Source organism: Syngnathus acus, chromosome 2, assembly GCF_901709675.1.
Source record: "Syngnathus acus chromosome 2, fSynAcu1.2, whole genome shotgun sequence".
NCBI classification, from domain to species: domain Eukaryota; kingdom Metazoa; phylum Chordata; class Actinopteri; order Syngnathiformes; family Syngnathidae; genus Syngnathus; species Syngnathus acus.
In genome coordinates this window covers 6,112,431-6,137,205 of record NC_051088.1, presented here as the reverse complement: position 1 = coordinate 6,137,205, position 24,775 = coordinate 6,112,431, and the positions used below count along the sequence as shown (strand labels likewise).

Genomic DNA, 24,775 nt, shown 5'->3' with positions numbered 1-24,775 from the left:
TCAGTACCCGCTGTGTTTGTGTCATAAGACTCTTGAGGCACTAATATAATTGCATCTTGCTGACTGCTTCTCAACAAGTCATTTATTTTACTTTAATAGCTGCAGCTAATAGCTGTAGATTAAGATTAGAAATAGAAAGAGATTGATTCTGCACGGTGATGCATGTCTGCCTCACAATTCAGTGCAGGGTTTGATTCGAGCGCCACCCCTACTGTCGTGGAAACCCTATTAGATCAAAGCCGCTGAACTCAATTTTCTCTGATGACTGTTTCTATGAGAGTCAATGAGAGAATAACTTTGTCAATGTTCAAATAGACCTAGACCTTCATTTGAAATTACTCATCTACAGAGATTTTGTTTTAAGTGACTATCAAAAATAAAACCGTGCCCCTCTGTTGTGAGTAATGAGCAGTCTTGTTTACAAGTAGTGCGGTGGGCTACACTTGAGTCGTGCTACATTTTGTTCACCTCATTGATCACTGTCCGTTTGAGCCTGTGACGGCGGTGAATGGATACGTAGTCGGAGCCGGCCTGCCAGATGGGGGAGGGGAGTTCTGGAAGCAGCCACATTAGCCAAAATCGTGCACAAGCTTTATTCACATGCAGGGGAGCGTGACGCAGCATCACAGGCCGTCGCGCAGCTTGATTTCAAATCGATGCAATTTGAATATTTGTACATTTGAGCTCAAAGGATAAAGGGAGTCATGCTGCTGTGTCACTTTGAATTGTCAATCAAATTGCCCATTGACGGGTGTTTTTCAGGAATTTGATTAAGATGATTCAACCTTTGTGGCACATTTCATAAAGTCCACTAATGCAGTTTATATTTTATGGCTGGCAAATATTTTGCAGAATTTTGTATTCAACTGACTCTAATCTTATGAAAAAGACAAGGCCCTTTGCATCTAATCACAACATGCTAAATGGATCTGTTTCAATATACGTACATACTTGTTAAGCATGCGCTCAGTCAAATAGTTGTTAGAGAATGTCCGCAGGACAAAGAGTCTTGTGTTGTTTTTCTGGTTTCCTTTTAGCACATACTGGACAGTGGTATACAAAAGGAGAGCATCTAGGTGACTGAACAATGCTTGTTCATTCATTGGCTGGGATTGAGTGCACTACTACGCCACCCACACAAAAGCAGCTCTCACTAATTTCTAATCAAAAACCCTGAAACCCCTTTTTCATCAACCGATTTGAGTTTGTAAACATACTGTACAGTAGAACGTTCCAAAATGAAACAATGCTGTAAAACCTGCAAAGAAAAATAGTCAAGTCATGTTCTTGTACAGGACTGTAGTGTAACACAATATTGGTCAACGTATAATCAAGTGATGGGTGGAATAGAAGAACAAAAACACAGCCATTCATGATTCTTATTTATATTCCAATGTTGGCATGTAGCAATGTCATGATCCTCTTGTTGCTCAATCCTGCTGGATTATACTTAATCACCTATAAAAACAAGCCAGACAACGGTTTTACCATTCAAGACTACACCTAGGCAAATCAAACTGCAGTGAATGTGGCTTTACTGAGACAAATCTTTGCCAAAAGATGGCTAATGGTTTATTGTATCTCTTCCCCGTTACCTTCACTGAATTTCTTTGCAGAGCTTGGGTGAAATAGCTGCGCTCTTTCCCACATTCAAGAACGGGAAAGTGTTTTTACAGCGATTGTGCCCAAACCGACCCTGCTCTTTTTCCAGACTGTTTAGTTTGCCTTCCTCCCACAGTCTGAGGGCTGAATTCATAGTGCCGCTGCGCAGTTTGACAGTCTAGGCACGATGCGCTTAGTGGGTGCAATGCTTTTTCTTGAGGACATTGTCAGAGGTTAGCGGAATGTCGTGTTTGAAGACTAACATTGATGTGACCGCAGAACTGATCGTCTTTAACTTTTGGGAGTTTTGAATTATTTGTGGTACAGCAGAGATATAACAGATGAATAAACAAACGACACACATTCCTGCCCACCTCTCCAGAAAATGGATGAAATGTGCTCGTCATCTGACATTAGCTTGAGAATTTTTTGTCCGCCCACAGATCTTACAGATTTGTTCATGATGTCACAGCGCTTACGTAAAGCCTGAAAGCAGTTAAAGCGATACTCGGGGTCCCTGAGTTGCAGCAAGCTGAGGAAATCCAGGTCACTGCTTTTTAAAATGCTTTCCTGTTGTTAGCTGTGACTCTAAGCTCTTCTGCGTTTCTTTCAAAGGTCTACTCTGAACAGTACGATTTTCATTGAAACAGAAAGAAATTTGTGAGAATACAATGTTAAAAAGATTAGGGCACAAAACACTGACTTCAAGTTTGCATTGCCAGTTCCTAAAGATCTATCTTTAAAGGGCCAAATACGAACATTGTCAGAAGTTTTGTCGACACATTTATCGAGGCTTCATGTGTGTCTGTCTGTCTGTCTTTTTGATGGGGAACCTGTCCAGAACACAACTGCAAGCTGGAGAACATCTATCCTGAGTAAGGCCCAAAGGAAACAAACACCATAAACTCAAAAGCCAGTTGGTCTTATATCATTTAGTTAATATTAACGCTGTTCTAGCAGTTGTGTTTAATAACAAACACTTGTAAGCCAGTAAAATAATTTCATTTTGGGTGAGCTGAATGCTGTATGGTTTAACGTCGCAAGCATCACCTGAGTCAAGTATCTTTTAGTTAATATTAACCCTGTTCTAGCAGTTGTGTTTAATAACAAACACTTGTAAGCCAGTAAAAGAATTTCATTTTGGGTCAGCTTAGTGCTTTATGGTTTAACGTCACATGCATCAGGCTTGCTTTGTAGTTCTATTGTTTTTCCGAACGGAGTCCTGCTGGGTCAGCATGTTTTCTCTCTCTGGTGGTTTCTACAACCCCACCTCCACAGTAATGTGTGTGTGTGTGTGTGTGTCTGCGTGAGCTGTTAATATCAAAAGACAGTCGCAGTATGCAGCAGTTTTCAGTGCTTGTGGGCTGTGTGAGCAATGTACAGTATGCTTTGGCAGGCATTGCGGCGGCTTGCTTGGGCGGCTGAAATCTTTCCATTCCTTCCTGTCACTGACAGTCTGTCGGCATGCAAAGCACTAGCTTCCATCTGCTCATGTATAAATAGGCAGCGGTCGGACCTGGAACAGCTGGCGCTTAGGCCAGCACCGCACACTCTATCAGCGCCAAAGTAACTTTATATTATCATCAAATGTCCAATTTTCCATTTCGTGCATGTTTCTCCATGCATTTATGAACAAACCAAAGTCGTCCCTGAATTAATTGATTAATTATTATTGGAGGTGGTATATCGTTTTTTGAAATGCTGTACTTTGGTTCTGTGTAGATGTAGCACAACTTCCCGTAACTGATAGCCATGCTGTCTTTAAACTACAAACAATTAAGAATGACTCAACTGCACCTCCTCAATTTTTGACGTCATTACATTAAGACACAGTTGATTGACAATTGACCAAATGCTTAACGAATACATAATCAGTAGTCATCCTTGTCCCTACTACTTATTTTAAATTTCATAGAGAGGCTAAGAAATACCGTAAATATTTTCCGGACTATAAGATGCTACTTTTTGCACAAGCTTTGAACCCTGCTTCTTATAGTCCAGTGTGGCATAGCTATAGATTTTTCATCATTTTTATGATATTGTGTGATTTGCGCATATTCTCTTATATATGGAAATTAAACATTAAAACACCCGCGGGTTGTATTCCAGTGCGGCTTATGTATAAACAAAACAGGAGTTTCCCCTTGATTCGAGCTGGTGTGTCTTATATTTGGGTGCGGTTTGTAGTCCAGAAATTACGGTACTTGAGTAGGTTCATCAGTCTTATCATATGATGGCGGCCATACACCAGTGCAGCACTCTGTAAGGTTAATTATTTTAAGTTAATTTACTTGCAAACCTAAAAAAGGGAGATGAGTCATGCAATCTGAAAATGACTATTGTAATGGTGTGTGCTGGTCACATAATGCCTTGTCACAACAGATGAGATTACCTAACATGTTTTGCAGTCAACTACAGTACCCTGTATTCAGTGCATTGTATTCAACTCTTCCTACTTCCTCCCCATCCGCGCTCTCTGTTGACAAAAATGACGCAATCAACCTTTTATTGATGGGTTGGGGGTTCTGTGTCACAGCTACATTGTTTTTGGGTGCATTTGTGAGTAGAAGACGCACTGCATGTCCTTGACAGGACTTTGAGGTGCTCTGTAACCAATGCACTAACAAAGTTGTTTTGGAAATGTATGTCCGGCGCTGTGCCTGCAGCAAGCTCAGCTGTTTATCGAATGTTGAACAAGCGGCGCATGGTCACTACTTATAGCTCACAGCTTTGAGTTGCATCCCTTGATAACTCTGCCATCTGTACTGCAGCCCAGGCAACCGGGATACATCACACTCTTCCATGACACTGGCTACAGAGGGACACCAAGTATTCATTCTCTGGCAATGCAAAATGTAACACCTGCAGTCTTTCTGCTATTTTGAAGCAAACAACCGTTAGCGTCCTGTAGCCCTGCTCAAACCATCAGCTTATGTCAACGGTGCTTTTTTTCACCACAATGCGTGCGGAAATTCTTAGAGAGTGGCAATATTATTTAGACGTAGCATAACAGCTGTCATGTTGTGGATGACTGTACGTGCAAGGTGATAGCATGGGGCATATCTTTGATTAGGCAGGGGGATGTGGCTTGGTCATGAGACATCCAGTTTTCAGATCACGCATACTGTAGCCACACACATAAGTCATTTATACACATAGTGTTCGGGCATGGGGCTGTTCTTTGCACGAAATCGTCTCCACTTGTGATGTAACTGTCTCTGTAGTAGGATTCATGCTAATCTCATTTGGGAGATTTATCACCTCTTTTCCCAACCACCACTGCTGACTTGTATGTGTGTGTACACTGTCATCATTGGAACGCTTACAAATGTAATTATGGCCCAAGTGATATTCATAACTCGTTTCAGTTGGCTTGTAAGATATAACGTCAAGTTTCCAATAAAGATCTTGTTAACTTCACGCAATTAACGTGACAAGTAAAATAAAGTCACCTAATTTTGACATGGAGACATCGGTTCAGCGGTTTCATAATATATTGTGTATATATTATTGTCAATCATCTTCTCAAAACATGAAATTTGTCATGTGAGGTTGGCACCAGTTGGCTCATTAAGACAAGTGACACCTCGGGGCTTTTCAACAAGTTGTCTGACACTACGCGTCTTGTTTACAAAGTAAATGGAGGTGTGGCCTAAAGCAGAAGTATGTTTTGCGAAAGACATCTCTGACAGCAAACATAGATGCAGTGCTCTTTACAAACGTTACACATTTTCATTGGTGGTTTGGCTACATACTCTTATCAGTACGTGGAAGAGACAATAGAGAATCTAGTCATGTTAAAAAGTTGAAGTTAAGAGGAGATAGTTTGCATGGTTTTCATTGGAATGCGACTCTATAGTAGGATTTTGCATGGATAGCCAGTGTCAACTAATTGATTCTTTGTTGCCATGGTGACAGTTGCATTGCATTTACTATGCTCATAATACAATGAATGCTATTGGCTGCTTGTGGGACGACCATGCACATTTTCGGCAAAAGGGCACTCTACAATACTGCATGAGAGCTGCATAGATGTTCTTCCAAGGTCAACAATTGCATCACATTGCAGTTCATATTTATGCAGGCCACAAGGGGGGCAAGTACCATTCCAATGACTGAAACGCAAACTAATTTGAATTCAACTGGCACACACCTCGGCACGTATTTGCCCAATTGTTTGTTCTTTTTTTTTTTTTTTTTACATTTTACAAAACCAAAATCATTCCTGCATCCTAAGTTACAGAGTGCAGGACAATTTCCCATCTATGCACCTCATCATGAAATGGGAAGCACACATGGAACACTAACAACCTGTTTGTCTTATCCTTATCCTTATCTGGATTCTCGTGGACCAATTCAGGATGAGGGAACTGCAGCTTACCCTCCTCGAAGACACTGCCAGGACAATCGAGGGCACCTCCGGCAGCTCTTCGCTTTGACTTGGACATCCGCTTTTTCATTGATTTTCATATTATGTACTTTATGTGCCCTCTCTGCATCCATTGCAGCCTGGTAATCCTGAAAGGGGGATCCTTCCATCTGTGGTCCCTTCTCAAGGTTTCTCATTTTCCCCTGGTAGGGGTTTTTTGAGTTTTTCCTTGCCCTTTTGGGAGCTTAAGATCAGGGGATGCTTTGAGAATAATTGTCAATTTTTTGTCTATGTGAAGCCCTTTGAGACTGCTTGTGATTTAGGGCTATACAAATAAACTTGACTTGACTTGACTTGACTATCCTGCTCATCAGGAACCAAAAATCCACATCACTGACATGTAGGAGCAAATAAATATTTGACTAAGCCTTCCCTTAGTGGTGTCTCTGTGTTGAATTTATCTTTGCTCAGTGACTTGTCTCATTGTTCATTCCATGCCATCCTTTAGTGTGAGTTAAGTGTTTTGGGATAATCTGATGCTGGCCCAGTTATTTGTATATGCTGTCAAGATGTGATTAAATAATATTGGTGTGTTTTTTCGCATTATGAAAGTTGTTTTGGAATCCTCATTTTCAGTAGCTTAACGTCTGTCTGACTTTTGAAGCAAAATATTTACACTCGCTCTTGGTACATGGTTTAAGTGTTACAATGCTGAAATTATTCTTTGGGTATGCAGTTGCGACATTGTTTTCTTTACACTGTCAACCAAACAGCTGTGCGGGAATAGTTAAAGAAACAAAATACAGAGCGCAAGGTGCTGTGTCCTCTCTTGTGTGCCAAGTTGAAGTTGTTATGGCAACCAAGCAGTAACTGCTTCCGCACCTGTTGCCATGGTTTGGAAAGACGTGCGATGACTGTGTTCATTACATAGCAGACTCGTCTGCCATTTTAAGTCCAGGGTGGTTTCTTTGCTGAGAATGTTAATAAATTGAAATCAGGGAACGTTTCATTAACATTCTGGTTCTTGGCTGGCTTGCTGTTAGTGCGTAGGCCCCCATTTTTGTTTTTCACTCGACTGTGCATAATGTCACATAGTGAGCTAAAGCTCAAGTGTGATTATCAGAAAGACGAGTTGGTTCCCTCTCTCGTCACGGCCATCCTACATTATCGTGGTCATCTTTCAGTTTTATTGGTGTTCACTGGCACCAAGTCATCGCTTAAGCTTCCTTCTTGTTATTTGCCCGTGTAAATTGTTCCAGGAAAGGGTAACGGAGCGGCACTGGTTACCACAACACCCCAATGTTTCTAAATGCCCTGTCTCCAATTTCCCTTTGGAGGCAGGTTAAAGGTGAACTTTAGGCTGTATTTAGCCACTTGTCTCACTGTATCCACTTTCAGTAACCAATATGGAAGCTCCTGCTCTGCCATTGTACCTTAACCTGTCAGCAGATAGTATGGATGGGCTTTTTATTACATTTATTTTACAGGGACATTTTTGTTCATATGCCACAGCACAAGAATAGTTCATACAGGTATATGCCGTGCAGCTCAATATCACATTGTTTTTCTTTGGACAATTTGATTGCTGGTTGCAGCCCAGTTGTGCACACCCTCTATCCACAATCAACATTCACCTAAATCTCGATTGCTTCGATCCTACGCCACTCTCTGTCTAATGCAGTTTCGTCATCATGTCCAAATTCTGCGTAAAATCAAGATTTAGGTGTATTACAAAACAATGAATTAAATTAAACACATTTTTTTTTTCTACCTCTCTGAACACAATTTGGAATTCAGCGCAGTGCACTGCTGATGAAATTGTCACAGATCGAGCATGAGGTTGTCAGTGTTTCAGTGTCTGAGGACACCTGCTTTTCTGTCAGCATGTGACCGATGGAGGGTGACACTCAATCCCCGTCTCTCCACATCTCCTGCATTATTGATAAGCGTGCTGAATCCTCTGAGTACTCTGATGGGGACATCTTGATGTGAAAGCCACTTAAGCATTCTTAAATTGTGTTGCTAGTCTAGGCTTTTCCCATTAGAAATGCTCAGATAATTATGGCATTGTTGCTCACATGATAGCTGCTACTTAGTCTTTCAAAAATTCTTCCCTCTCACTTATTTGCACATCTACCCCGTCCGCCAGCCCTTTGTGTTTACGTTGACACTCAAGAAGGTTTGTTTAACAGTAAAGAGGTTTGAAAAGCAGTGAGCAGACCAAGATATCAATATCTGAAAATATCCTCCAGTAAAGATTCAGTTTGCATGTGCTTTGTTGTCTTTCCATCTCGTATTCAGTGCGTAAAGCTTTAATAGATTGCCTGTGGTGAGCAGGAAGCATGGTTGAGAGGGATGAAATGCCAGACGTAGTTGCAGATTCTTGTTCATTATGAAATGTCACACTTCAGCCGTGCATAAGTGAAGTGTCATCAGGTCCATGGCAGATATAGCAGGTGTATCCCACTACATGGTTCAGTAAAGGTTCCCTATGCTCGGAGTCATTTAAATAAAAAATAAAATAAAAAAAGTGGGATAAAAGTTGAAACACCATGTGTGCTCCTCAGAAAAATACACTGCGTCCGTGCCAGGTACTGCACTTTTGTGTTTTGGGCCGCAAAATAGTGAAAGTCATCATAAGCCATAATTTTGTTCCTCATCCTCAGCTATTCTCAACCCCAAAGCCCCAAAAGAACCAGCAAAGACCTTCAGTTTTGATTACTCCTACTGGTCCCACACGACGGTGAGTCAAGCGTTTTTGTTTTGATTATCGTGACTGATAAAGGAAATACATCCCCTGTTTGTTCTCTGAGTTTAACATTCTATGCTTTCTGTCCTTTGTTCTGCTGCAGCCGGAAGACCCCTGCTTTGCCGCACAGAACCAAGTGTACAATGACATTGGCAAGGAAATGCTGCAGCATGCCTTTGAAGGCTACAATGTGTGCATTTTTGCCTACGGCCAGACTGGGGCTGGCAAATCCTACACCATGATGGGCAAGCAGGAGGAGGGCCAGGAAGGAATCATTCCCATGGTTTGTCTTTCAGTGCTATTTATTGACAGTAGCGCTACAGATTTTTTTTTAATTGATTAATGCACTTAATGCTCTTTCCAAGATGCTGTCTTTATCTCTCTTTCAGCTCTGTGAAGATCTATTTGAGAAAATCAATGAGGATAACAACAAAGAGGAGCTCTCCTATTCAGTAGAGGTAAATTTCAGGCTATTTTTCCAGCTATTGTAGTCATCCTCCGGCATGTTTTGATGTCTTTTTCCAGCACTAAAGTGTCTTTTGCAATGTGAATGTCAAAATATCTTGATTTTGCTACAATATTCGTCTTGGAAAATAATTGATTCTCACATTAAAGGGTCCTGCTGAGTTGTTAGACCTGGGATACAGTGGTATGGCGCTCCAGTACTGAGAGGCTAGTGGCCTAAAATGCACACTCAGCTTTGTTGTAACTACAAAGAAAGATCCTGCATGAGGATGTCCTGATACGCTGGGGCTCATAAGAGATTAAAACATCAGCAAAATAACACTGAGCCGGCCGGCTTTTGCAAAGCCATTAAAGGTACAATGATATAGGCACCGAAATACAATGATGAGATTTAATAGCATCCAGTCTTTAGTTACTATTATTTGTTATTATTAAAAAAAAAAGTTTGTTTGAAAACATTCAAATTATTTTGTAGCGATTGATAACTTAAAAATGACACTGAGTGCAACTTGCATGGTCTATTTATGAAAATCAGACAAAAGAACATTTGCCTAATAATTTAGAACACGGTGTAGTTTTGAATGTGAGTGCAAATGTGATTGGTTATTTATCTACATGTGCTGTGTGTGACCGGACTCCAGCTCACTGTCGTGAAGATAAGCCATTTGGAAAGTTGTATAGAACTGTCATACAAGTGTAAAAATGAGCGATTCACTGTTAATAAAAAGACACCAAAACGTATCAATTAGTGTTACAATACAATACATTTTATTTATATAGCGCATTTTAATACAGCTGCAGCTTTAATAAAGCGCTTCACATATCTCGATGGGACAACCACAAAGACAGATTACAAATGATTGTTTAAGCTAAAGCTTCGTGGTTCTCAGGCACCTTTTTTTATGTTACTCTAACAACATAAAATCATGAAAACGCACAGGGCTCTATTTTCGTGCTGAGTGCAAGTGTTACACGAGGCGCGGTCTAAATCTGCACAATGATGGGTTGGACTAAATCTTACGATTTTGGACCCATGTAAGCGGGCACAGTGTGGAGCATTCTAGAAAAGATGTTTTGCGCCGTTGCGGGCAGGAATTCAGCCTCCTTTATTTGTCGGCAATCGAAACCACCTCTTTTGTCTGTAGGTCAGTTACATGGAGATCTACTGCGAGCGGGTGCGGGATCTGCTCAATCCCAAAAACAAAGGGAATCTCCGAGTGAGAGAGCATCCACTTTTGGGCCCCTACGTAGAGGACCTCTCCAAGCTTGCTGTTACTTCTTATACCGACATCGCTGACCTCATGGATGCGGGCAATAAGGCCAGGTGTGTGTGATCAGATCAGCATAATTTTATTTTGAAGAAAAGTTGAAGGGATATAACCGAATGAAGCAACTTTTGATCTCACTTTCCTATTTAGTATTGCACGTGAAAACACAAATTCCCGGCTAATTCATAACTTTGAAGTCCATGTTTTCTAAATGTTTGAATTATTAAGAGCTTCTTATTAAATTAGTCATGTACAGAAGTAATTTGCATTGAATTGGTGTACGCGTGTAAGTGTGTATTTGTGTCATCGTGCGATTTCCTGCAGGGAGGAGTGAACCTTGCCTTAATCTTCTTGTGCTGACTCAAGTGGGACAGTCACAGGCGGAGATATGGGTTTTGCACGTCATGTTCTAGAAATAAGCCCTATAAGCGTGCCTTGCGTGTTTGTCTGATGTCTTCATGGTATTATCCACCTCCGCCATGCTGCATAATCCCTAATTTTTAAGTCACTCCAATAGGTGTAAAGCCCAGCGGTGTGTAAAAGCTGAAATTTAACGTTGAAACAAAGCTTTATGTTGTTTGGGCTCGATACAATTACGCCTATATCTTTTCACGGACAGAACTGTGGCAGCTACCAACATGAATGAGACCAGCAGCAGGTCCCATGCAGTGTTCACCATTGTCTTCACACAACGAAAACACGACAGCGAGACAGACCTTTCCACTGAAAAGGTAGCCAGCTTGAAAGACTCGAGACATTTTTGCATTTAGCTATACTCGGGTTAGTTGTTCATGTAAAAACTGGTTCCACAATTGTTGTTTTTTTAGTCAGGTTAATATTGTGCTACACAGTGTGTACAAATGCTTTTTGATATTGTACCATTAATGATGTAAAGCACATTGAGTCAGCTTGTGTATGAATAGATCATATATCCGCCATTGGTCAAATTCATTGTTGGCTTCTGCTCTCTTTTCAGGTCAGTAAAATTAGTCTTGTGGACTTGGCAGGAAGTGAAAGAGCAGATTCCACTGGAGCTAAGGGGACCAGGCTGAAGGTAAGATTCAATTTTTGCACAACTGAATAACAGCATAAATGGCTTAACTTGTTGCTGTTGGCTGCAGGAGGGCGCAAACATCAACAAGTCCCTAACCACGTTAGGAAAGGTCATCTCTGCCCTGGCTGAAGTCGTAAGTGTTTTGTCCATTTCGATTTTGCTCTTCTTTTCCTTTTGTCTCTACTAAGGTGAAAACCCTTTCTTGGAAAGGTTTTTTCCCCCTTGGCATGCTGTAATATTTGCCCTTGTCTTTTTTCCTGTCCTTGTAATACCCGCTTACACAGGATAACTGTACCAACAAGGTAAATAAACCCTTTGGCAGCTAAATTGTTGATGTTCGATTCACCCCATGCACCAGAGTTGACTGCCTTTTGTCATACGTTGTGTTGACAGTCTGATCTTTATTAATACATTTTTTAACGACACCACTACTCCTTTTTTAACTACATTGTTAACCTATTTACCTACTCTTTGCCAGGCTGTAAGATCTTCCACTGTTAGTCAAAATGACTTGTTGCATTTGAAGTGGCTTTATTTTATGTTATCATGCAAAATAGTGTATACTAGTGTATGCTGCCACCACTATTGTTGTCACACCACATACTTGTGCAAATTGTCTTCCACCTGAAAAATGTATTTGCGTTTTTATTTCAGAGCAAGAAGAAGAAGAAGTCAGACTTCATCCCATACAGAGACTCTGTTTTGACATGGCTCTTGAGGGAAAATCTTGGTAGGAATATTGTATAACATCACTTGGCAGTAGAATGATTGAATATCATGGGCGCAAACAAAAAACACAATTTGCATGCAGGGATAGAGAAGTAATTGTGGAGGTTACAAGCAAATATTCCTCATATGCATTCCAGTAATCTACACTGTCTAAGTTCTTTAGCGTGTTTGTGCCACTCTCTTTACAATGTAGTACATAGAGTGCAGTAAGTACATACTAGCTCAAAGTTCTTAGTTAAAAAAAAAAAAAAAAAACAGACCAGCATGTCATTTTCCTTACACAAATAACAGTTGGGAACAGTTAATGAAATAGAGATTTTTGTCTTGCAAGAATGTCGTAAGGTTTATGCCTATTGCTTTTAATAGGTGGAAACTCTAGAACTGCAATGGTTGCCGCCCTCAGTCCTGCTGATATCAATTATGATGAAACTCTGAGCACACTGCGGTAAGATTCCATCCCACTGGACATGGTAATGAATAATTCCAGATCATGACTATTTGTTATTTGATTACTAGCTACGCTGATCGAGCAAAGAATATCAAATGCAATGCTGTCATCAATGAGGATCCCAACAATAAGCTGGTGCGTGACCTTAAGGATGAAGTGGCTCGACTGAAAGAACTACTGCGTGCACAAGGACTGGGAGACATCCTGGACAGTGAGTGTTACGTCAATGTTCCCCACAGCATGGGCCACCTTCTCTTAACATCTAGTGTCTTCTGCTTCTGGTTCCATTGCCCTCTGAACAAATTAAGTTAGATTTCAATGTTTTTATTTAAAAAAAGTTTTAAAAATTATTTGTTACGTTTTGCTAACGCCAAAAAAATAACCCAGCTGCACTTCTGTTTTTGTGCCTCATAATTGCCTGTACCCTCTACCCAATTAACTTTTACATATGATGAATCAAAAAGGATTTTTAACCCAATTGCGGTATTCAAGTGGCTCCTAGTTACAATCTTGCTTGAGTCAGTAGATGATGTGAATATGCTCACAAATACTAAAATAATACTGTAACTACTTTCAATGTGACAACCAATGGAAATCTATACCCCTACCTAGACACTTGATTTTGGTTCTTGATTCCAACATACCAGTGGTGCAAACTGGGCCTTCAGTAACTTGCTCATTACTGACTTCATTTAACCAGACCCGTGTAGCCATTTGTTGTCGTCACCGCTTTCGTTCTCATTCTACTCCGTAAATAATGTCTAAAAGCCCTTTCTACCATTCTATCTGTTTTCAACTCTGACCCCTTTCATCTTTTCTCACTTCCCCTCAGTTGATCCTCTGGGGGATGATTGCCCAGGAAGTGGAATCAAATGTTTGTATATGTCTGATTGTCATGCACTGTTTTTGCTGTTTGCTCTTTAGCAGTTAAGATAACATTGCTCTATGACCCAGGTTAGCTCTATATTGAAACTAAGGCTGGGCGATAGATCGAAGTTGATAGGGTATTCTTTGCAACAATTTGTCAATGTCAATTTGCAATTGTAGATTTGGATTGCGGATGGAAATGTTTCAAATATGTGATGGCTTCATCAGTTTTTGTTTTTAAAGCCGCACCATCTAGCGTATTCCATTTGACCAGGATTACTATAAGAGGCTATTCAACAACTAAACCACACAATTGACAGAATTCTTTAAGATCACAATAAATAATTAGTCATTGAATAATTATTGTGCCCCTCTTTTGTTGAGACTGTAACGCTTGCTCTTGACCCAATTCTCAAGACAGCTAAACATAAGATGCCTTTCATATCAATGCCCCGCCCCCCCAAAAAAACTGCATAGTAATCTTTGAGTTCATGTTGACATAGCCATATCGCCCAGCCTTAAATGAAACTGCTACCAGCTTTGCATGAAAATGCGGAAAAGCTAAAGCTTAGTAGAACTGTTCCCTTGCTGTGCTGGTCTGGCCATGGTTAGCATGTGCTTGTGTTGATAGAATCTGCTCATTGAAGGGTCCCAGGTGATCATTAAGAGTGTTGCTTTTTCAGGCTAGTTCTCCATATCCACCTGAATATTTATTCCATTGCAATCTTTAACGCACTATTTCTCACATCTTATTTGGCTGCTGTCTCTCTTTGTATTTATTTATTTTCTTACTAATCGTCCACTGCAGGTGACACAACTCAAAGCTTTAGAATGCCACTGCTCAGTTGTCAAACTGAGGTTCAGAGCTTCAGAACAAAAGGTGCATTAAATAGAAATTCTTTGTAGCCTGAAGAGATTTCACTAACCTAGAGTGAGTAGTTGATTTGATAGTTTGCCCAGTGCTGGATTCCTAACACTTCTTCCCTCCTAACACCTTTCCATTGTACTAACGGTCCATTTCACATTATACAGAAAAAAAAAAAAAAAAAAAAAAAAAAATATATATATATATATATATATATATATATATATATATATATATATATATATATATATATATATATATATATATATATTTTTTTTTTTATTGTAAAGGAATAAAACAAAAAAACAAAAATTTGGCTCTTGTGACTGCCGAAGTCCTCTAAAGAAGTCGTGTAGTTTAATATGGTGGCCCTTGATGCAAAAATTGTGCCATATTCCAAAAACTATGTATTTTCTCTTTAGTTATTTTGACATTTGGACCCATTGTTGTACTTTTGATGTGGATGAGGGATAAGTGGTTTCTTGAGTGTGTGTTGTGAGATGAACTGCACGCCTAACTTGGGGAGCATGTCGTCCATTGTCATTTGCCCTCTGAACCATCTTGCAATTGCAGTGTGGCGCCCACGCTATATACAGGGAGAGCAGTTTTTGCACAAATATGAGTTAGTTATTTTCAGGAGTTGTAAAGAGGAAGATACATATACAGATGTTTTTGACTCGCTTTACAAACAGTAAAAGCAGATGGAGGAACTAACCCCCACTGTGTGGAGTGAAGACTGCTTCTCTGTAGCTACTTTGTGTCTTAACCTGTTGGTACAATGTGTGTCTCACATTGGTCTTCCCTCCTTTTGTCCCCCCTTCCCTGTCTGTTTCTTCCTCTCTCTTCATTTTGTATTTGATTCCTTTCATTTAATGTTTTATCACTCCTCCATCCCGTCCTGTCCCACTTTTCTCTCTGTTGTTGTTATCTCTCTTTCCCTCTTGCTGTTGCCTCAGACCTCAAAGACATTCAGAACAATAAGAATAGATACTTGATAGCCTCAGAGAACCAACGCCCTGGCCATTTCTCCACAGCACCTATTGGTTCCCTGACAGCCTCACCGTCCTCTGGCTCACTGTGCAGCCAGGGGGCTCTGCAGTCGGCCACCAGCATCCAAGAGCGCATCATGTCCACACCTGGTGGAGAAGAAGCTATTGAAAGGCTCAAGGTAAAGTTGGTTTGTGTGGGTTACATCATACCACGGAAGTCTACAAGTCAGAGAGGGGTGTTTTTTTTTTGTTTTTTTTTTTAAACATACACTCAAAATGCTTTCTTGTTTGTGTGGTAGGCCTTTTCGACTACAATGACAATAAACTACTATGGGCTATCTTAAACAATATATCATTACACAATGTATAGTAAATCTTACTCAAATCAGATGTTAATATTTGTTATATAATTTCAAAGCACCCACCAATAACCCCCCCATCAATCTAATACTGCTCATATGACTGTTGATAGAGCAGTGCAAGTAACCAACCGTTAGAAGCTGCAGTTGCCGTGACAACCACAGTGCCTCCTCTGTCTGCTATCTAATGACGTCAAACTCTGACGCAGATATGGAGGAAAGTGGACAAAAATAGCACCTGAGTAATTCCTCTTTAGCTCCAGGGGTGAGGCACATACTAGTCAAAGGCGGCACATGTTTATTTTAGTATTTTTGATCCTGCCGCTTACCCTTGTACATGCAAACATGATATTAGATAAACTGGGATAAGTGTATGAGGCTTCTCTCAACAAATCCAGAAGAACAGACATTTTTTTAGAACGCCCTTTCACACATTGACTTGTGTTTTTTAGGAATCTGAAAAGATCATTGCAGAGCTCAATGAAACCTGGGAAGAGAAGCTGCGAAAGACCGAAGCAATCCGCATGGAGAGGTCACTATCAATTAGGCACATATTATGGACTGACTGTCCATCGTTTGTCCACCAATCAAAGCGTGCGCAGCTCTGTTGATTTTTTTTTTTTTTTTTGTGCCATTATCCTCAACATATTATGGACATAATGACTTTTCATCTGCTGTCTAATATGAATAAGATAATTATCATTACAGTGTATATATTCAGTTTGCCATAGTGTACCAAAGATAAACCTGCTGTGTCTTTTTTATAGAGAGGCATTACTTGCGGAAATGGGCGTAGCAATCCGCGAAGATGGCGGCACTTTGGGCGTGTTCTCTCCTAAAAAGGTAAGCCAGTTCTCATCATACACATTTAAAGACACTGACTGTGGAATGAATTTCCAGACAGAAGTTTGGTGATTCGCTCCGCCCCTCCTTTGCTTCCTTCTTTGTGTTTCACGTGTTAGTGTTCTGCAAACACCCCCCATGCACCATCTTCCAATGTTTCTTTTAATCTTATCTTTTATCGTTTGTCTTTGTCTTCATGCTTGATGAGTTGCCTTCTTCGTGTACTCAGCTCAGCCATGCAGGTCCTTTTGATGAACAATTTGATGATTTGCCTTCTTTGTGTATTCAGCTCAGCAATGCAGGTCCATTTGATGAACAGTTTGATTGTTTTTCCACCAAGAAGGTTTGTCGATTCAAGTTGGCAGAAAAAGTCAAATTCCTGAGTAATTCCCTCAGAAAGAGTAGTTGTGTACCATCCTGCCCTCTCTTTGTAGTCGTAGAATGAAACAAAGAAACAAGAACAAATCTTCTATTTGCTTTTGCTACTGAAACTTTGCATAGACTAGTGTGATGGTTCCGTTTTTCACAGTGTTGGATTTACTTATCTCCACATGTCTCGACCAACTCTGAAGGCTTTTCCGGGTACTACGAAGTACATGGTCAGCCGGGTTTCCAAGCTTGCCACATGGATACCATTTGGCTTTCGGCCCACTTGGAACATTTGGTCATACATGGCGAGAAGTTAAAAAATGAAACACCAAACCCATTTATTTAGCCTGCTGCTGTGTTGTAACTGTGGATGCGGCAACATTATACTCCACACAGTCTCCACTCTTCTGTCATGTTTGATTTTTTTGGTTGTCCAAAGTCTTTTTTTCACATAAAATTTGTCTCCTTACTCTAGTCTGTACACCTTTGTACTTGACGTGGTCAGTGTGGCCAGCTTTTACCAGTTTCCCTCAGAACCATTTTGAAGTCAAACCAAATAGAATGGAGTTGCACCAGAACCGTGTAGTGGAAAATCCCTTGTCTTGACTTTATGCTTACTTGCTATTTTCTGTTTCTTGTGCACAAAAGTCCAAGTCATCCTATGCGGTTAGCTGTAATCTTTTTGTACCCTCATTTTTGTTTACATTCATTTGTCTTCATTCTTTTTTCTCTCTCATTCACTGCTGCTCCATTGGTTAGCATTTCAATGAGAAGACTTGTGATCTCTATACAGACTTTAATGGGGTCTTCTCCCCAAAGAAGGTTGGTTGTATTACAGAGAACTGTATTGTGGTAGCTCACATTAAGCAGACAGTCAAAAGATGTATTTGTAGTAGTCATTTATAAGCAATGTTTGATAGACAACTGTGCTCACCCGATTTACATTTTACATATACTGTGTCATAGTTAACTGTCTCCCTGTCCTGTTTCTGCTATAGACTCCTCACCTGGTTAACCTAAACGAGGATCCCCTCATGTCTGAGTGTCTACTCTACTACATAAAAGATGGAATTACAAGGTAAATTCAACTTCATGAGTGTCCTTGAAATGCTGATAAAAACGTGTTGTTTCCCAAGTCTAAATAAAGGGTAGCCATCATACATGCATACGGCTAACTACTTTAGATAGTGCTCCATTAATGGTGTGTAACATGTTGACAGTTTCAGATTTCCTCTTTCTAGATAAACCAGGGTAGAGCGCTGACTCGCCCTGTCTGATGCCTCTTAATAGACTTAACATTCTTGCTTTCTGCACATTAACTGCCAGAGTCTTGCTAGGTTAAGGTTAATGGAAACAGTACAAATATATTTCCTTAATTGATGCCCTGTCTCTTCATCCTTCATCCGCTAAGGAAATTTAAAATGAGCAATTGCCAATAAAAACATACATGCATATTAATGACATTTAGGAATACGAATGAACAGGTGTCATAAGGTCTATTTAATGGGTGAGACTGACCAGAATGCATGTCTATGCAGTGCAAGAAAATAAAATTGGCCTCTCTATTGCTTCAGGGTGGGACAGGCTGATACTGAAAGACGGCAGGATATCGTCTTAAGTGGTGCTCATATCAAGGAGGAGCACTGTATATTCCGTAGTGAGAAGGATGCTAATGGAGATGGTAAAACCCCATATCAAATTGTGTTGGTTTTACTTGATGATAAACCCTTCCTGTCTCAGTCAGATTTAAAAGCAGAGTACAATTGCCCGCAAAATCAACACTCTATTGTCTGAGAATAAAATTGATGCATAAATATGCACTTTTGTCAAACGAAATAGAGATTAAGTTCCTAATTATTGCTTGGTATGTTTCTGCTAAAGTTATCGTCATGCTTGTGCCCGTGAGGGATCAGAGACTTACGTCAACGGCAAACGTGTTGAGGACTTTATTCAGCTGCGTTCTGGTATGTTCATTTTAAATGGACCAATCTCAATAAAAGAAAAATATCCAACAGAAGAACTATTCTAGCAATTGCACTGTTTTCTTTGCTCGTTCCTCCACCTGAATTATTTCAGGCAACCGTACATTATGGGAAAGAACCACGTGTTTCGCTTTAACCACCCGGAGCAAGCCAGGGCGGAAAGGGGAGAAAACGCCGTCGGCCGGAGACCCCTGTGGAGCCAGTCGACTGGACCTTCGCTCAAAGAGAGTTGCTAGAGAAACAGGGTATTGACATGAAGCGAGATGGAGAAAAGGTAATGCTTGAAATTGAAGCTAAACCATGTGCGTGCCATTTAAGGTATTTTCAAAGCTGATGACCTTTTTTTGGGTAGGCTCACTGAGATGGAAATCCTTTACAAAAAGAGAAGAAGAAGCCGACCAACTTCTTGAGCAGCAAAGACTGTGAGTTCAAGCAGCTGGTGTCCTACAACATTAAAGCTGATTTGAATTTTTTTTAATATATTTTTTTAAACAATTAGCTTGTTAGTCTACAGTTGATGTGAGTCTGAGTGGCTTGAACAATAGTGTGGAGGATGCTTTCTAGTTAGTCACAACTAAAGGCAGGTTTTTTCAGTGATCTAAGTACACTTGATCACTTATTTATGCAAGTTTTGAGGTGTGTTGTAGTCAATTTCCATGGCCCACTTAAATTGCCAACTACTAATCCTATGCGGATCTATGCAGTGCAGGTCTATTTGTCTTGCATGGAAAATTACTTTTGAAGCAGATGAGCTTCTTTAGCCTATATTCAGGACTGCATTAGAATTGCGAAGCTTTCTCCTCTTTCCAGAACCCCTTTGTCACTTCTTATGCTATATTCTATATTGCCTTTGAATCTTGCAAATGCCTGTTAGCAGATACTACAGTAGGGATGGGCCATTTTACCAATTCTATCCATTGAATGACTGAATGGGGAAAGTAAATGATCAAATGAGGAGTTCATCAATTGTTATGTTATTTTTGTGGGAATGGGAGAATCCATCTCTCGAGTGCTCTGGCCATGTTTCAATGTGAGTGTTTCATTGAGTGTTATAATGCTGCAGAGGTGTGCGTGAATACTGCTTAACTTTCCATAGCTTAAGTCATGTTCTTCTTTCAAGCAGCAAACTAGTTTAGCGCCTCTGCTGGTTGGAGCAAAGGCGTGGACTCCATTTTCCCCTGAATTTTGTTAAAAAAAAAATCATTTATCACCATTCAATTCCATATAGTCCACCAAATTGTTACTGATCAATTCATTAAATAAACATCATGTCCATCCCTCGTCATAAGCATAATTAAAACAAAAACAAGACCAAGCACATTATCAGAATCCAAGCATAATTCTATGAATGGCTGCTTTTGCACGGTTCATGTTAATTGCATGTATTCTTAATTCAATCATTGCTGGCTGTGGACTCAATTGTGGGGGTTCGCTGTTGAGCAAGTTGACTGTTAGGTGGCTGCAAATTTGCTTTAACTAGTCTAGATTTCTTGCTCTTAATTTTCATTTCTCCAATGCAGTTGCTGACTTGTACACTGCATTGTGATAGCAAAAACACTTGTAGTCGATTTTGGCAGTGACAATGTGGTTTCTCATTGACTTCTTTGACCAACTGTGTTTGCGAATGTGTTAGCACAGTGAGGGCACACCTCACTAACAGCCGTATCACTGCTAACAGCTGAAATAGTGAATTGCCAAACCTACAGCATCATCTCATTGAGGCAGGTTTCTCGGACCAAACTCCCAGCAACAGAACATTTTGAGTATGCTTGTATTTTTGACAGATTCTATAATCAGCAAGACCTAAAACACTACACCAAAATGCATTTACTGGTTGTGATCTGTAATGGGTTTTTTTCTTTAATGAGAAACTGCATTCTTTTTCCAACTAACCTTTCTTGTAGTGAATTAACAGCTACCTCCACCAAGCCTGTTCTCTCTCTCTCCTGGCTTTCTGGTCAGCTGCAAGAACACGCTCTTCTAACTCTCAGCTAATACTAAAGACACGCAAACTCTGTGGACTGAACGGAGAGAGCTTCCAAATCCAAGGATGTGCATGCATGCCTGCCACAAGTAGCATGTGTGGGACCCGATTTTTCACTTACGAAGAGGAATTTGACAATACGATACATATCAGCTTCTATCGGCAGCTTCTGTCCTCCGTTGAGATTCCTTTGCTCATCGTGCCAGGCATAATCAATTTTCAGTTTTAATTAATATCAATATGCAACGTTGGGAGCAATATTGTTAAAGCTTGATAGCACATCAATTGAAGTTCAAATTCTTTCTTTTTTTTTTCAGTCAAATTATTCGTCTTTACAGGATCCAAAAAACAGATTTCAAAACACAAGAAAGTCAATGGAAGCCACTGTTTTCTTGTTTTGATTGTAAATATAATTTCATTGTACACTGGGAATGATTTGTTGCACGTTGTCATACATCTGGTAAAGTTATGATGTATGCAAAACATTTATATAACATCGTTCAACTGCATTAGTACCCCCTGAAATTTGATCATGAAAATGTCCTGAGTTGAGGCAGTAACATTGGAAGTTCCCATGTTGCATATTCAAACATTTGTATTCATCTTTATTTAAAAAGCATCCTTCATCCTTTCTTTGATTTTCCCATTGTAATTTCTCCTTTTTTGGGGGGGACCATTTGGTTTGTTTCCTGTGTTGTTCTCAAGGATGGCGACTCTGATAGTGGGGATGACTCAGATAAGAGGTCTTGCGAGGAGAGCTGGAGACTGATCACCTCCTTGCGGGAAAAGCTGCCCCCCAGCAAACTACAAACCATAGTGAAAAAATGCGGCTTACCCAGCAGCGGTAAGAGAAGAGAGCCCGTAAAAATGTACCAGATCCCTCAGCGGCGCCGCATCACCAAGGACTCTAAGTGGGTGACCATCTCTGACTTGAAGATCCAGGCAGTCAAAGAAATCTGCTATGAGGTAGCGCTCAATGATTTCCGCCACACTCGTCAGGAAATCGAAGCGCTGGCCATAGTCAAGATGAAGGAGCTTTGCGCAAGCTACAGCAAGAAGGACCCCAATGAGCGGGACTCATGGAGGGCGGTGGCTCGGGATGTTTGGGACACTGTAGGGGTCGGTGATGAGCGTATTGAGGACGTCATCACCAACGGGTCTCGAGCCGGTGGGGTTGTCATGGATGAGCTAAAGGTGCACATAGATAAGCTAGAGGACATCTTGCATGAGGTAAAGAAACAGAACAACATGAAGGATGAGGAGATTCGTGCTCTCAGAAATAAGATGGTGAAAATGGAAAAAGTCCTTCCTCTCATCACCCCGGAGGGTCAGGAGAGACCTCTCAGTGCAGACCCTCCTATGAGCACAGTGGGTACACCAAGCCCTCAACCGCCTGTTCCTGAAACATCCGATGTGGAAAGTGGGGAGTCTCAAGCAGGCCTAAGCGCGGAAGATGACTCAACCCAAAAGGGAGGCCACGGACGTTGGATACGTCAAGAGCAACTACGCCTTAAGAGCCTTCAGCAACAAGAGATCGCCAAGCAGCTCCGCCGGCATACCGGACCTCACCGATTTATCCCGCCAGAAGATCGCAAGCTACGGTTTCCTTTCAAAAGTAACCCCAAACACCGCAACTCGTGGAGCCCTGGTACCCATATCATCATTACAGATGAGAAGGTGGTTGAGTTAAAAGTGCCCAAAGAAGCTGTAGAGGAAGAAGATGCTGAAAACCAGACTTCTGATGTACAGTCTCAGGAAAAGATAGCTGCTTCCGTCATAGAGGTCACTCCCCCGTTGCCAAGTCCAACAGTCCAGCGTCGAAACAAACATTTTGAGCACGGAATAAACCAGGGTCAGAGGCATAACTATCGGAACAACTACCATCAACAACCGCACGAACGAGGCCGCAGTAACTCTTTTAACCTTCGGCAGCGGCCCTCAGGTTCCACAGAACAGCTGCAGCAGCCCGATGCCAACCGGAGGCACACGCAAGCCTTCTACCAGCCCCGCCACTATCAGAACCCGCCTTCTTACCCCCAGCCCCACCTCCAGCATCCCTGCCACTATAATAGCACAATGTACATCGACGGAGGCTTCAATACCTACCAGCAGTACCATCAGCCTGATCATGCTAACCAGCCACTCAACTTCCAGGCACCTCCCCGGATCCGCAGGCAAATGTCTGCCCCCAATCTGAAAGCCAGCAGAGAGACAGCGGTTTAGAAATTGAACTGACACAGGCAAAAAACATTACAGATCACAACTGAGCATAAAAAGACTGTTGTTGGTTGATCCAAAAGTCTATGTATTATAAAAATGAAATTGTATCATTCACATAGTACATATTAGTGTATTATGCTGTTTTATCCCAATATCCATGCCATGCTCACTGTTGATTTTTTTCCAGCTGGTGTGATAATTCCTCAATCATCTTTCAATTTGCCAAATGTATCTTGGTTGATTTTCAGTGTTTACATAATTTTTATTATTATTTTAGCCAACTCAGTTTGAACACACAGACGCGTTGCTGTCGTACACACCCTTTGGAAACGAACATTTCTTCCCATCAACCGTATAACGGAATATTAGGATTGGAGGCAACCGTTTTACTCTTGTGAATGCCATTGAACCTCAGTTTGAATATGTGATGCATTTTGAATCTTTTGACGTACAGTGGACAGCTTAATGAACTATTCAGCTGTGAGGGTGCCTGTGTGAAATGAAAATAGAATTTAGAAACGTGGCCTTTTCATGTCTCGTTCACAGTAATTGTGTTTTACAGCTGTTATACTACATATCTATAGTTCTAGATCCCGTTACAATATTGAACACGTGTGTTCAAAGAACGCACAGCCTTTTATCAGCTTTTAGTTGCTCTATGAAAGCTACCCCACTGTTTTGACTAGTGCCTGTTTTATTAGCAGCAAGTCTGCCCATCACCGCATGTATGCCTAAAACAAGAGTCTTTAGTTATTCATACTTTATTTTAGTACTATATGGACTTAGTATCCTTTAGGAAAAATTGGACACTCTGCATAATGAGTGACTACTTTGACTAATGTCTTTATATTTTCTTACTTTTACCTACCTACGCTGTAATGAAAATAGAATCATATAACTAAGGCTTATGCAACACCCTGTCCCGCGGTGACTATCTTTTACATGCAACAATTTCAATCGCTCATAAATATGTCATTATACTTGCTTATTTAATGTTTGCATTGGTGCACATGGCAGCCGGGGAAGCTGGAAAGTACAGTACACTAATGTCAATGTACAGTGGCCTGTTCTTTACTGTACGTGTTAAGTGTTATTTCAAAGCATCTGCTGTTTGATTTTGCATAATCAAAGTGCCTCATGGTGATCATGCACAAAACTGTTGTGACAAGGTACAGTACGTACATACATACCTATTGGAACCATATTGTTCACAGATTTTAAAAGAACATACTGTATAGACAGCTTGTGTTGTCGGCGGTTTATTACTGTAATAAATTGATAAGTTTCAAGCACATGCATTTCTTATTAATGAGAGTTATGCTGCAAATGTTAACAGGCAAAAGACATGGAATTGGCTCCCCACCTAATAATGCGTCTTTCGTTAGTCATGACGCCACAGTAGTGATTGTCATAGGCAGCTAGGCTACAGTAAGTTCTGCATGGAAAAATCTTCTACACAGAGGCCAAAAGGGGGCAGGAAAAGCTGCAATTCTTGGAAAAGAAATGGGGAGCTGCAGTACAGTTTGTTAGATCCTGTTAAACCGTCATGGAGATCGTGGCTACGGCTAAGCATCACCCGATCATCACCCCAATGTAGTTGCAAAAGAACGTGA

At 40.7% G+C, this 24,775-nt stretch overlaps 1 protein-coding gene across 1 annotated transcript in view; it reads left to right on the top strand.

The window, feature by feature from the left end:
• Positions 1-24,775, top strand: part of LOC119118158 (kinesin-like protein KIF1B) — a 48,423-nt gene that overhangs the window by 6,681 nt on the left and 16,967 nt on the right. Inside the window, 23 exon segments of the mRNA XM_037244956.1 lie at positions 8,638-8,714; positions 8,824-9,003; positions 9,110-9,178; positions 10,331-10,509; positions 11,073-11,184; positions 11,430-11,507; positions 11,575-11,640; positions 11,792-11,809; positions 12,162-12,237; positions 12,603-12,681; positions 12,753-12,895; positions 13,517-13,558; positions 15,373-15,584; positions 16,217-16,296; positions 16,532-16,607; positions 17,975-18,054; positions 18,551-18,657; positions 18,858-18,875; positions 18,878-18,944; positions 19,053-19,122; positions 19,125-19,232; positions 19,309-19,340; positions 19,342-19,380. Of these exon segments, the coding sequence (XP_037100851.1) occupies positions 8,638-8,714; positions 8,824-9,003; positions 9,110-9,178; positions 10,331-10,509; positions 11,073-11,184; positions 11,430-11,507; positions 11,575-11,640; positions 11,792-11,809; positions 12,162-12,237; positions 12,603-12,681; positions 12,753-12,895; positions 13,517-13,558; positions 15,373-15,584; positions 16,217-16,296; positions 16,532-16,607; positions 17,975-18,054; positions 18,551-18,657; positions 18,858-18,875; positions 18,878-18,944; positions 19,053-19,122; positions 19,125-19,232; positions 19,309-19,340; positions 19,342-19,380 (2,008 nt within the window).